The sequence below is a fragment of the Ictidomys tridecemlineatus genome, chromosome 6 (assembly GCF_052094955.1).
Source record: "Ictidomys tridecemlineatus isolate mIctTri1 chromosome 6, mIctTri1.hap1, whole genome shotgun sequence".
NCBI classification, from domain to species: Eukaryota; Metazoa; Chordata; class Mammalia; order Rodentia; family Sciuridae; genus Ictidomys; species Ictidomys tridecemlineatus.
The window spans coordinates 39,319,151-39,331,520 of NC_135482.1; the positions used below are offsets into that span (position 1 = coordinate 39,319,151).

The window sequence follows — 12,370 nt, forward strand, 5'->3', positions numbered from 1 at the left end:
ACAAAAGAATTTTTGCAGTTATAATTAAATTAATGTGTTAGCTTTTCATCACTGTGACCAAAATACCTGACACAAACAACAGAGATTTAGTTTGGCTCATGGTTTCAGAGATTTCAATTTATGGTCAACAAATTCCTTTGCTCTGGCCTAAGGTAAGGTAGAATATCATGGCACACAGCATGGTGGAGAAAAGTTACTTAGTTCATGGCAGCCAAAAAGCAGAGAAAAAGTGTGAGGAAAGAGCCAGGGACAAGATATAGACTCCAAGGTTATACTCCCCATTTACTGCCTCCTACCATGCCCCACCTGCTTATAGTTTCCACCAGTTCCCAGTAGTCCATTCAGCTTTTAGGGAGTAATCTGCTGAAGAGGTCAGAGTCCTCATGACCCAAATACTTTCCAAAAGCTCTACCTCTGAATATTCCTAAATTGAGGACCAGCCTTCAGCACATGAGAGATTGGGGGACACTTCGTATCCAAACTATAACAATTAGGAATTGTGAGATGAGAACATCCTGGAATACCCAATGACAAGTGTCTTTATGTGAGACCAAGGGTAGATTTAATGAACAAAAGAGGAGGCAATGTAACTAGGGAGGCAGATTGGAGCAGGCAGCTAGAAGTCAATGGCTGGTAACAGCCACCAGAAAGTGGAAGAGAATCTAGATTTTCCTCTGGATCCAGAGGAAGTGAGGCCCTGACAACACCTTGCTTTCTTTCAGACCTCTGGCCTCCAAAAATGAAAGAATAAATTTCTATTCTTTTTAGCCAACCAGTTTGTGGTCATTTATTAGAATATCATGGCACACAACAGGAAATAGTTAGGAAGGAAAGGTTTCTTCATCTAAATTCTCTACCTCATAAGGATGTAACTGAATAAATTGCAATTTACTTTTTATTTCTCTATGCTTCCTATAAGAAAGATTTCAGTTCAAAATGTTATTTCTATTATAAAAAGTATCTTTATGTTTCATGTTTTTCATGCTTTTATATATTTTTTTAACATATGGCCTGGTGGTGATTTTTACTAGTATTCTCAATAGCATAAAAAGTAAAGGACTTGACTGGTGTTGTGAATTCTGCTGTCGGTCCCTCACATACATTTGAGGACAGAGGGATGAAGAGTGAAACCCTGAAGGGATAATGAAAATGCTGGCCTTGCAATGAAGTATATAGTTTGTAGGGGAATGTCCATAGGCAGGCTTTAAAAAAAAAAAAAAAAAAAAAAAAAAGACCACTTCAAAATCTAGCTGAAGAATTCCCTACAGAATATCTAACCAGTACTCTTGGAAAGTCATCAAAAATTTAGAAATTGACAGCCAAGAAAGAAGACATGAAAACTAAAAGTAATGTTGTATCCAGGAACAGGAAAAAAAAAAGCCATTAGGTAAAAATTAAGGAAATATTACTAAAATAGTGACTTTTAAGAATAATATACCAATTGGTATATTACTGGTTCATTAATTTTACCAAATGTCTTATACTATTATGTTAACAGTGTTTGAAATTGGGCGCTGGATCTGTGGGAACTCTATGAAATAACTTTTTCCCATTTTTCTGTAAAACTGTTCAGAACAAAGAGATCTCTAGGGGTAGGGGGAGACTGTTGCTACTAACATTCTTATTTTAGTATTGAATCTTAACATTCAAAGGAGGAAGTGAAACATCTAATACAAATTAGCAATGTTGAGGAAATTTCCTGCACTCTTCAGAAAAGGCGACACCAAGAAACATCCCTAGACTTGGGGCGGGGTGGCGGGAGGAGAAACATTTGGTTGGGCTTCCAGTCCAGTTTCCAGGGCTAACCGGCGTGCCATCTGCTCGAACCGTAAAGTGGTAACCATGGTTCACGTGTCACTCCAGCCTTTGGGTGTCAGCAAGTTTGCCCCAGCAAGTCTGGACAACTTCGCGACCTCGCAGGTTGCTGGGGGAAGGGGCGGCGGCGGTAGCATCCAGGGTGTGTGTGTATCGTTTTTCCAAACTCCATCTGCTTTCCCCACCCCTGGTGCCGGGCGCCGCCAGCCGCGGGGACGTGAGCGGGTCTTTTATGCATAACAAAAGCGCCCTCCTCCTCCTCCTCCCGCCGCCCCGCGCCACCGCCCCCGCTGCTTCCCGCGGCCCCCGCGTCCACCGCCCGCATTGGCTCCCGGGACGAGGTTTCCAGGTACCCGGAAGGGGGAGGGGGCCGAAGCGGACACAATTGGGCGGGTGAGGGCGAAACGCGCGGCTTGGAGCGCCAAGACGGAGAGGGGCGGCCAGCCCGGGCCCTGCCGCCGCGCGATTGGCCGAGGTCGCCCCGCCAGCCGCCTCTGATTGGCGGATGCTCAAATTCAGTCTCAAGGCGCCAGTGGAGGTGTTTTAGCGGGGACCGCGGTACAGCCTGGAGTCGCGCTCGCCGCGTAGGAACGCTGGCGCTTCCCGGACGCCGCGGGGTCCCCGCCAGCACGGGGCACTCGGAGCGGGGCTCTGCCTGCCTCGCCTTGCCCTGCCGATGTCGCCGCCCGGCTGCTGATGTCTGCACCCTCTTCCCGCACTGTGGGGCCACGCAGGTCCCTGTAGAGGCAGAAAGCCTCCTTCGCAAAGCGGGAGTAAGTACGCGTGCCGCCCCGGAGCTGGTGGGGAGGCGGGAATTGGGGAAAAGTGGACCCTCCCGCCTGGCTGCCAGGCTGCCACCCTTCTCCTTCCCAGGCTGGCGGAGGATTGAGGTGCTCTACCGCGGGACCCGGCGCGTGGGGCTCTGTCGCCTCCAGCTCTCTCAGTGAAATGGACTGGCCTTTCCCCATGATTTGGGGTGTATCTTTGGGGTCCGCCTGGAGGCCTGGGAAAGAGCTGCGGAGGTAGCTGAGGGGGTTTGTTCTAGCGATCAGGTTTCCTTCACCCTGATTCAAACCCCCTCAAAGCCTAATTCCTCCCAGTTCTTTGCGCCAAAATTAACTGACCTGCAGAGACCCTATACTTTCTGACAGATTTACCCAACACCCTTCAGACTTGGGAACTTTATTTTGCCCTCTTGCTTTTCATAAAGAATTCATATTGATTTTTTTTTCTTCCCAGAATTTCGTAATTACTAATCATTTTAAGTATCCATGTGAGTTTTAGACAGGCTGGTTGGAGGGTGGCTGCATTCCTGGAAATACCCAGGAGTTGTTTAGGGAAGGGGAAGTTCATGTTCACGAATGAGTAATAAATGTTTTTTGGAGGGGAAAATATCTAATGATAAAATGTTTTTCTAAAGTAATTGTGCATTTCAGATGGAGGTGAATTGTTTAACACTAAAAGACCTGATCAATCCCAGGCAGGCCAGATTAGATTTTACAATTGAAGATGGGGAAAATGCACAAAAGGTAAGTACACTTAAATACCTTAATGTCTAACATATTAAGAAAAGTGATGTCTAATCCAATTTAGTGTTCCAGAGTACAACTTTTATTTGTATGTATAAGCATTTTAATAATTTTTGATGAACCTAATAGAAATATACTTTTTTTAAAAAAATGGAGCCACCTAAAGCACTATTTTTTCAAATCTACTCCCACTCATTGTGCAGTGGAAAGAGAGGTCAGGTTAGATGTAGTATTGGAGCCAACTTATATAAATCAAAGATATGTAGACATAGCAATCAGAAATTTGTAATACTTGCAGTTGTTAAGGGTGGTTTAGCTAATCTTTATAGAAATGTTAACCTCACTTCCCAAGAAAATAGGCTGTTGTACTTATATATATGCTGGATTATTAAAATCTTGACAAATATCTTCATACCAATAAACCAATTGTAGAGACTATCCCATTTGCCCAGTGAGAGCATGATCTGTGCCTATCATATGGGGAGACAAACTGACCAACATACTCTTTGAATATTTTACAACACTATTGCTAGTTTTGTGCTGAGCCATTTATTTCCCCCCACCCTTTTTTTTCTATCCTTCTGGGTCCTTCTACTTACCAAGTACCTTCAACAAGGGCCCTTCTACTATAGTTACCCTCAGTAAGTCTATGTCCAGTTGCACTTTGATATTTTAATGGGTGTGCAGAAAAGTTCAAATGACTCAGAAGAGGTTGGGAAAGTGATTAAAATGTTTGGAATAGAATACATAATCAAGGATCATTTCATCTCAGAGAGAATGTAAGAGATGGGTACAGAGTACTTCCTCAGACCACAAGGCGTTTTTTTGCTATAGAAGTAAGGCGGCTTTCTAGGGATGGTGGGGATTGGAGTCACAGAGACCCAAGTTTGATTTTCTGTTTTGTTTATTAGCTACGTAACCTCAATTAAAGCCTGTTTTATTTGTTAGTGATTCAGTAGTTTAATGAGTCTCCTAATTTTTCTTAGTCCATTTTTTTTCCTTTAAAAAACTGGACCTAATTATAATAATACTGCTCCCACTGGGTTTTTGTAAAGCACCAGTAGCACATACTCTTCACACTGTACTGAACTAAACTGATAGCACAAGGTGAATATGATGCAGGTCTGGCCCCTTGGTCATCAGAGACTTTCAGGGACCCAGATACAAAACTAGCAAACTGTACTATGATTTAATACAGTCCTGAAATAGGAGAGGGAACAAAGTGCCTTGGCAGACTAGAGGAGAAAGAAATAAATTCCTAAGAGTTAGAAAGTTTCACAGAGAAAGTTACATTTGGGTTAAGCCCTACTGAATGAGGAAGTTCAACCTATAAGAAAAAAAGAGCAAGTGAGATGGACGTTTCAGATAGAAGAAACAACATGAGGTTGGGCATTCAAGAAACGTTCAAGAAATCAGTGACTAGAAGCCAGTGATGCTCTGTTCTCTCTGGAAATCCCTCTGAGGGATGGATACCTGGAATGATGTCCTGCTAGATCACTTGTCATTTAGAGGATCTTCTTCCTTGATGTCTATACATGGGTCAAGATCTATAAGTACTGTTTAATACATGCATCTTCTGACTACTCATGGAGAAACTTCTTTAAAACATAAATTCATTTTAACTTATTACCAAACTTACTACTTCCAATTGTAGGATTTTAAATAAGACTCCCCTGTACCTTGGGGATGCAAGATCCTGTAACGTATCTGGTGATGGCAAAAGTAAAAAGTGGACATTTGGGGATGGAGAAGTGAATGATAAAGATTGAGCTGTTGGGAGGACTTGTGAAGTTACTAACACTTGAGCTAGAGACGTAGGCAGATAGATAGGAAGGAAGCTAGTAAATGAGCAGAAATGAGCAAGGCATATTTGGGAACAATGCCTGACTTAGCGGGCATGGCTACTCTTTAAATGTTATTCACATCTTTGGGGAGTGGTGGAGAAAAATGGTGAGGTTAACTTGGAATATGTTTGTACATGTGTGATTTACAGGTAGAAAAATATGCGCAGGAGGCAGCTGGTTTTCTGATACTGGAATTCATTAAAGGTCTAGCCTTGGAACCCAACTTGGGAATTGTTAGCATATAGGTTGACTTTTTAGTCAAACACATGAGATTGGGTGAAGCATCCCAGAGAGAGTAAATGTAAGGGAGGGCTAAGTGTGACTCCTGTGGTTTGTAAGAGCAAAAGAAGAAACCAGTGAAGTAGACTGAGACAGCATAGTCAGAGGTCTGAAGAAATCCAGGAGAAAAAGTATGGTATTTCAGAAGCTAAGGGGTGGGAGTTTTATAAAGAGCCATCGACACTCATAACTGTTGAGGTCAAATAAGATATTTTACCATTGATGTGATTTGGCAGTTGAGAGGTGACTTAAGGGAGAGGCATGGATTGGAACTTACTATGGTGGTTTGAAAATGCCTGGGAGGAAGGTGGTAGAAAGCCCTCAGTGTGGATAACTCCTTGAAAGTGTGCTCTGGTGGGAAGTAGAGTTGTCGATCAATAGCCAGAAGGAGATATTTCCTGACAATAGTAGGATTCCCATAGGCAAAACTTGTCTAATGGCATTAAAGAGAACAAAATGTGTGAGAAACAGTTTAATGAGATAAAGTTCAGGGCAGATTTAAAGTAAAGCAAGTGGACTGTTGGGGGAAACTGTGGGCTGTGCATGAGAGGGAACAGGAAAAGAGGCTGGTCACATATAGTCAAGGGTCTTGACAACGCTTATGACTAGATATATTATTTGAGGTTGTATTGAGATAAAACCAGAACTAGAACCAAGATCTTTCAACTACTGAGCCCTTTCTGTAGCAGCATACTGCCATTTAACCTGTCATCATAACACAGGTACTGTTATTGATGATAATAATAAACATTCATATAGCACTTCATGGATGACATTGCTTTTGTCTGCATTATCTGAGCTGATCCTCATGGCACCTCTGGCAAGTAAGCCAAGATACCTTACTTCCTTTTTGTCAGAAAACTGAAGGTCTATTTCATAGGTAACATTTCTAGGCTTACAGTTGAGAAAGTGATTTCTAAGATTTTGCAGGTTCAAGGCCTGAGGAAGGGAAAGAAAGGGTAAGTTACCAGGCCAGGTACTTTTGTCAGTGCTACTTCTACCTGCCATTGAATTCAGTCCTGGCCTCCCAGGAAGTGGTGTGTCAGCCCTCTCTCTCCAGCCAAGGTGATCCAGTTAGGGACTTACTGTTGGCATTGCTACCAGCAGCTGGAGGAATGAATCACTGCTTCCTGCATAGATCTGGGCGCACCCCAAGGTCCTCTGCATAGCTAGGCAACCTTGCTAGAAAGCTCTTTAGATTAGTCTGAACCTCTTACATAATGCATAAGGAAACTTGGGGCCAGACAGTAAACAATACAGAGCTGAGACGAACCAGATTGCTAAATTGCCATTCTAGACTCCTTTTCTCTGCCCTGTGCACTGTCAGTATGACAAGATAAACAGGTGGAACAGGGTGTGACTAGATTGCAGTTGATGTCCCCTTGAGACTTCAGAACACAATATGCGTGGCATTTTATAATTTTGATGTGGAAATGTAAGACAGTCCTACCCGACCATGTGGACTAACTCTTCTACTTTAAGTATTAAATTGTAGTAAAAATATATCAAAGGATATGAAAAATAATCCATTCTGAATTTATCTCTTACTAGGGAGATAGTAGTAACTTACTGTCTCTGTGAGGACAGGTACTGTAGAGAAACAGAGTAGATCTCTGTCCACTCAGCAAGCCTGGGCAACACTCTACCATGACCATAACCTCTTGGAATAACTAGGTAATCAAGGCGTAGTGTTCTTCGAGCACTTTGTTTCAGTCAGGTTTTTCATTGCTGTGACCAAAAGACCAGTAAAGAAAAACTAGAGGAGGAAAGTTTATTTAGGGCTCATGGTTTTAGAGGTCTTGGTACTTAGATGGCAGACTCCATTGCTATGGACCTCAGGTGAGGTAGAACATCATGTCAGAAGGGTATGGTGGAGGAAAACAGCTCAAGACATGGTAATCAAGAAGTATAGAGAACTCTACTCACCAGGGACAAAATAAAAACCCCAAAGGTATGCCACCAGTGACCCGTTTCCTCCAGCCACTCCCCACCTGCCTGTAGTTATTGCCCAGTTAATCCATACCAGTGAATTATGCACTGATTAGGTTTAGGCTCTCATAACCCAATCTTTTCACCTCTAACCTTTCTTGTATTATCTTACAAATGAGTTTTTGGGAGACACCTCACGTCTAAACCTTAACACATTTGTAATAGGCAGGTCATTGTGCCACAAATTGTAAGGACCAAGCCATCTGGAACTGAGTCCCACAGGTGCACAGTCTCATTCCTGAGGCAAGATTACACCTAGGAAGTTAAATAATAATGGGATTTGCTACATTATATTAACTCTAAGTGCCAGAATGAATGGTAATCAGGAATGAAAAAGGGGGAAAGGTAATAGCTAAGCTTCTTGAGTGTTAGAAACTACCTCGTAACACTTGAGGTTAGTATTTTTATGAAATTCATTTTCACTTGATGGAATGGAAGAATAGTGGGGTAAGGGAACGTGCCACTTTCACACTGCTGAGTAGCAGCAGACGCTGACAGGCTGGTTCTGGATCCTGTCAGCATTAACCTTTGCCATACTGCCTTTCCTGAGATGCTAGTGAGGATCAGTAGGCTTCTGAGTACCTTTTGTTTGAACTCTGAAAAAGATATCTTCCTTCCAATTTATACCCAGGACAAACTTAATTCTAGATGCAGAATTTCAGAAACTTCTGCTTTCAGCTGGTTCTTACATACCACAGAATAGGATTGTATGTGACCTCAGGCAAGTTATTTAACCTCTCTGTGCTTTAGTTTCTTCATCTGTAAACTAGAAAAAATAATATACCTATGCCTCAGAATCAGTTGAGGAGTTGATACATGTATAGTACATAAAATAGGATATGAGACATAGTAAATATTCAGTAATCTCCTTCAAGAGTTCACTTTTAGAATTCTCTATCAGAATGGCTAACTATCAGGGACTAGTTAAAAGATAGATGGATAGATGCAGCCTTCTAGGGTTGGGGTGCTTACTGCTCTTATGCATGAGAAATCAGCCCCATCCACTCCCTTCCTGCAACCGTATATACGAGGACAGAACATCACCATGGCTAGCTGGCAGCTTCTACTGATCTAAGAAACAAGAGTTGCTTACAAACATAAACTCCAGTTTTTTCCAAGCAACGTTGCCTCTTCACAGTGTTGTTCATGCCTAGGAAAATACTTTTTAAACCACCAACCAGCCAAGATCCAAGCATGCAGTAGCTATAGAGTGATACCTGTACAAGAAAAGGAGTGACAAGTGTGTAATTAACCTTCATAATCATGTGAGTCACTATTGACAGGAAATGAATTCTACTACAGAAAGAACAGACTATCTCTGGCACTGAATGGCAAGAACATTTTAGGAGAAAGTTTGCTTTAATTACTTGGTAGTTCCAAATGTAGTTTCTGTGTGCTTAGTCCTTTTTCATAATGGACCCAAATTTAATATTTTTTTTAGGATTACTTAAGTCTACTCAAAGTGTGATCTGGAGGCAGGTGGTAGTACATGAAGTGCAAAAAAATAAAAATGAAATTTGTGAGTTGAGCATTTAGAAACCTTGATAGCAATTTGATACCACCTGTGGGACATCTGAACTATGGTCAGTGATCTCTTGTTTATTAGGCTGTTGGTTGTTTTGAGTGACAAACTTAAGTAACAAATCACTTATGGTGAGAACTGCATATTAGTCCTATAAAGTAAGATCATGTATCAGCATGTGGGAGTTTGGAAATTAAAAACAACAACAACAAAAAAACTGGTCCTTTACCATGGATGGGGTGAGAAACACTGCTCTAGGAGAAGAACTTTAAATAGCTCTCTAGGTTGGCTTAAAATGTATTTTGTTGGATGCATTTTCTGTAACTGTTCCTGCTACTAATTGCTATATTACAAAATTTAACTACAAAAGCATAATTGCTCTTAACTAGTTAATGCAAACTTCTAAGTAGAGTTTCCAAAAAATCTGGCACTTAGAAGCAATGTGGACTTAATTCATATTGGCCTTCATCATCCTCAACTATTACAAGCATCTACAGGTTACAAATACATTCATGACTTCTCTTACAGAGAGTCATGAAACATATATTTAAAAGAAGTAGATGATTATAATCCATTTCTCACTAGAGCCACAGTTCAATGCCCATAAAACCTCTGTCTAATTTTCATTAATCCAATCCTGAATAGCTTTCACTCCTAAACATATGGTACTGTTTGTCTTCCCAGGTCTTAGTAAATGGTGGGAATAAACTTCAATCTTGACTGTCACCTGTCCTTTCTCATACTTGCTAAAAGGTCTCTTTTTTTAAATAGGAGAATATATTTGTTGATCGATCAAGGATGGCCCCAAAGACTCCAATAAAAAATGAACCAATTGACTTATCAAAGCAAAAAATCTTCACTCCAGAAAGAAATCCCATTACTCCAGTTAAGCTTGTCGACAAACAACAGGTAGAGCCATGGACACCCACAGCTAACCTGAAGATGCTCATTAGTGCTGCCAGTCCAGACATAAGGGATCGGGAGAAGAAAAAGGGACTATTCAGACCCATTGAAAACAAGGATGACGCATTTTCAGACTCTTTACAGGTAAAAAGACTGTGCTCCGCTGGGCGTTGTTAGAACTCAAAAAATTTTACTTGTTTAATTAAAAAGTCAGAATACTTAGTTTTTCAGTTTCTGAAAAATGTCTTTTTTTTTTAATGTCTTTATTTCTACTTATATTTAAGTATTTTTTATGCTGTAAATATCTTTATGTTTATTTAAACTTAAATCTTTTATTAATAGCTGTATTCTCAACCTATATCTTTTTTTGGTAATGAATGCTTTTTCTCCTTTGTATTATACTCCCTTGGTCAGAACAGATTTTAAAATGTTGTTTTTATTTAGTTGTAATGATTTTGATTTAATGAAGGAATTTAGTTTAAAAAAAAAACTTTAAATTTTAATTTTGCTCAGATCTTAAGTTTAATAGTGTTGACTTGGGAAATCCCATTATGCTCATATATGATCAGTTCATTTGTTTCGGGCTTTATTAATGTTAAACCATCTTTAAAGTGCCTGTTCTATGAAGAACCAGAATTGTAAAAGCAGCATGTCTATACTTTAAAAAAAAAAACCTCAGGTTATTCATTTTTACTCTCACATCAAAACCTATCTTTAGATTTGTTAAGGAAAGTTACTTACAGATATTAGTGTTCTTAGTTATTTTTTCTCCTTGTGGTATATATTTTAAGCTATAAAATTTGCCGAAATTAAGAAAAAGATGTCCTGAATTTCAATTTGAAATTAATAGAACAAAATTAATTTGGTCTACTATGCATATCATTGCTTTAGTAGAACAGATTCTCTCATATAACTAGATGCACATCATACAGTTTTGAGAGTAATTCCTACATGCTTGAAGCTAGAAAATTTTCATAATTCCTCTTTAAGTCTAAGCTATTTTTTGGCTTCCTTTCTATGTTATATTTGATGTAGAAAGCACAAGGAGCTTGTTTTCAAATCACCAGCTTCATGAGTGGGGAAAATGGCATAGTCTCTGTACTATAGTCTACTCATCTGCAGTATAGGAGTTGTGGGCCTGCCCTGGTTTAATTGGGATCATAAAAATTAAATAAAATTGTGTGCTTTTTACTGTCAAAGGAATATAAATATTAGTTTGTTTTTTTAATTTTATTGACAAACGATAGAAAAGTAAAAATCATCCAATGGGAATTGTTATAACCTCTTTGAGAAGGTAACATAATTAATATCTACTTGCTATAACTAATTTTTAATGTGCCCCCTAAAACAATCGAATTTTTGGCTTTCAACCCAAACTTTATAAGGAGATTTTAACTGATCAATCACTTGATGTGCTCACTACTATTAGGAAGTAAGTGCCTAAAATTTGAGTGGCCTTAAAAGTATTTTAATATCTTTTAAAAACTGGTTCTTTATTGCCTTTTATAGACTGTTTGATCACTGAAGTACACTTATATTTGCAATATCTTTAGTACCCAGGAACCTACATCCCAGCCCCAAACCAGAACAGAATAACTTACATCTGAATAACCATTTTCCTTAATTTGTATTTATCATTTCTTTGCCATTTTAAAAATCACCCTATTACATGTGTGTGTTCATATATAGTGTTTGGGTTTTAGGCTTTGTAAAATTGAAACTATACATAGTATACAGTCTTCTTTTTTCAATCAACATATCTCTTTAAGACTCATTCATATGTTTGCACACAGCTATAATTCTTGTCATTTTCATTGCTGTGTAACTTTCCATTGCATGGATACCATGATTTATTTCTCCTGATGGAAGCCATTTGGGTTGTTTGAAGTTTGGGACTAATATGAATTATGAAGCTATGATATGTTTGTTAATGTCTCTTAGAATATATATACAAGCATTCCCTAGACCAGTGGTTCTCAAAGTTGTCACTTCAATGTCCCCAAAGATTTTTTCAGAGGGTCAAAGGAGGTCAAAACTATTTTCAAAATACTACCAAGATATTTGCCATTTGAAGTCTCATTGCCTCCTGAGTGTCTACTGAAACCTAGTAACTACAAAATGTGGTTATTGTGACAGATTGCATACAAAGCAAGCATGAGAATCTCATTCTTTTCTATAAAATCATATACTAAAGGGATTTGAAAATATATATTATAAAACATTGATCTTTTCTCACTAAACACCTTAACTATCTCAGTTTTAATTTCTAATATGGTAAACATCAATAGAAAAACCCACATAAAAAGCTCTGTAGTATCTTCAGTAATTTTTAGGAATATAAAGGAATCCTATGAACAAACTATTTGAGAACCACTATTCTAGGGTATGTATTGGGGAATTGCTAGGTCAATGGATATGAAAATGTTTATAATATAATGCCAGATTATTTTCTAAAGTACTGTTAGCTTTCACTACTAATATATAAGCAT

General features: G+C 39.3%; 1 protein-coding gene across 1 annotated transcript in view; it reads left to right on the forward strand.

Annotated features, from left to right (window-relative positions):
* Window positions 1-2,235: 2,235 nt before the first annotated feature.
* The window catches only part of E2f7 (E2F transcription factor 7), a 41,964-nt gene continuing 31,829 nt past the window's right edge, over window positions 2,236-12,370 (forward strand). The window contains exons 1-3 of the mRNA XM_005330440.3: window positions 2,236-2,588; window positions 3,252-3,344; window positions 9,750-10,025. Coding sequence (XP_005330497.2) covers window positions 3,252-3,344; window positions 9,750-10,025 — 369 coding nt within the window. The 5' untranslated portion in view covers window positions 2,236-2,588. The remainder of the gene's footprint in view (window positions 2,589-3,251; window positions 3,345-9,749; window positions 10,026-12,370) is intronic.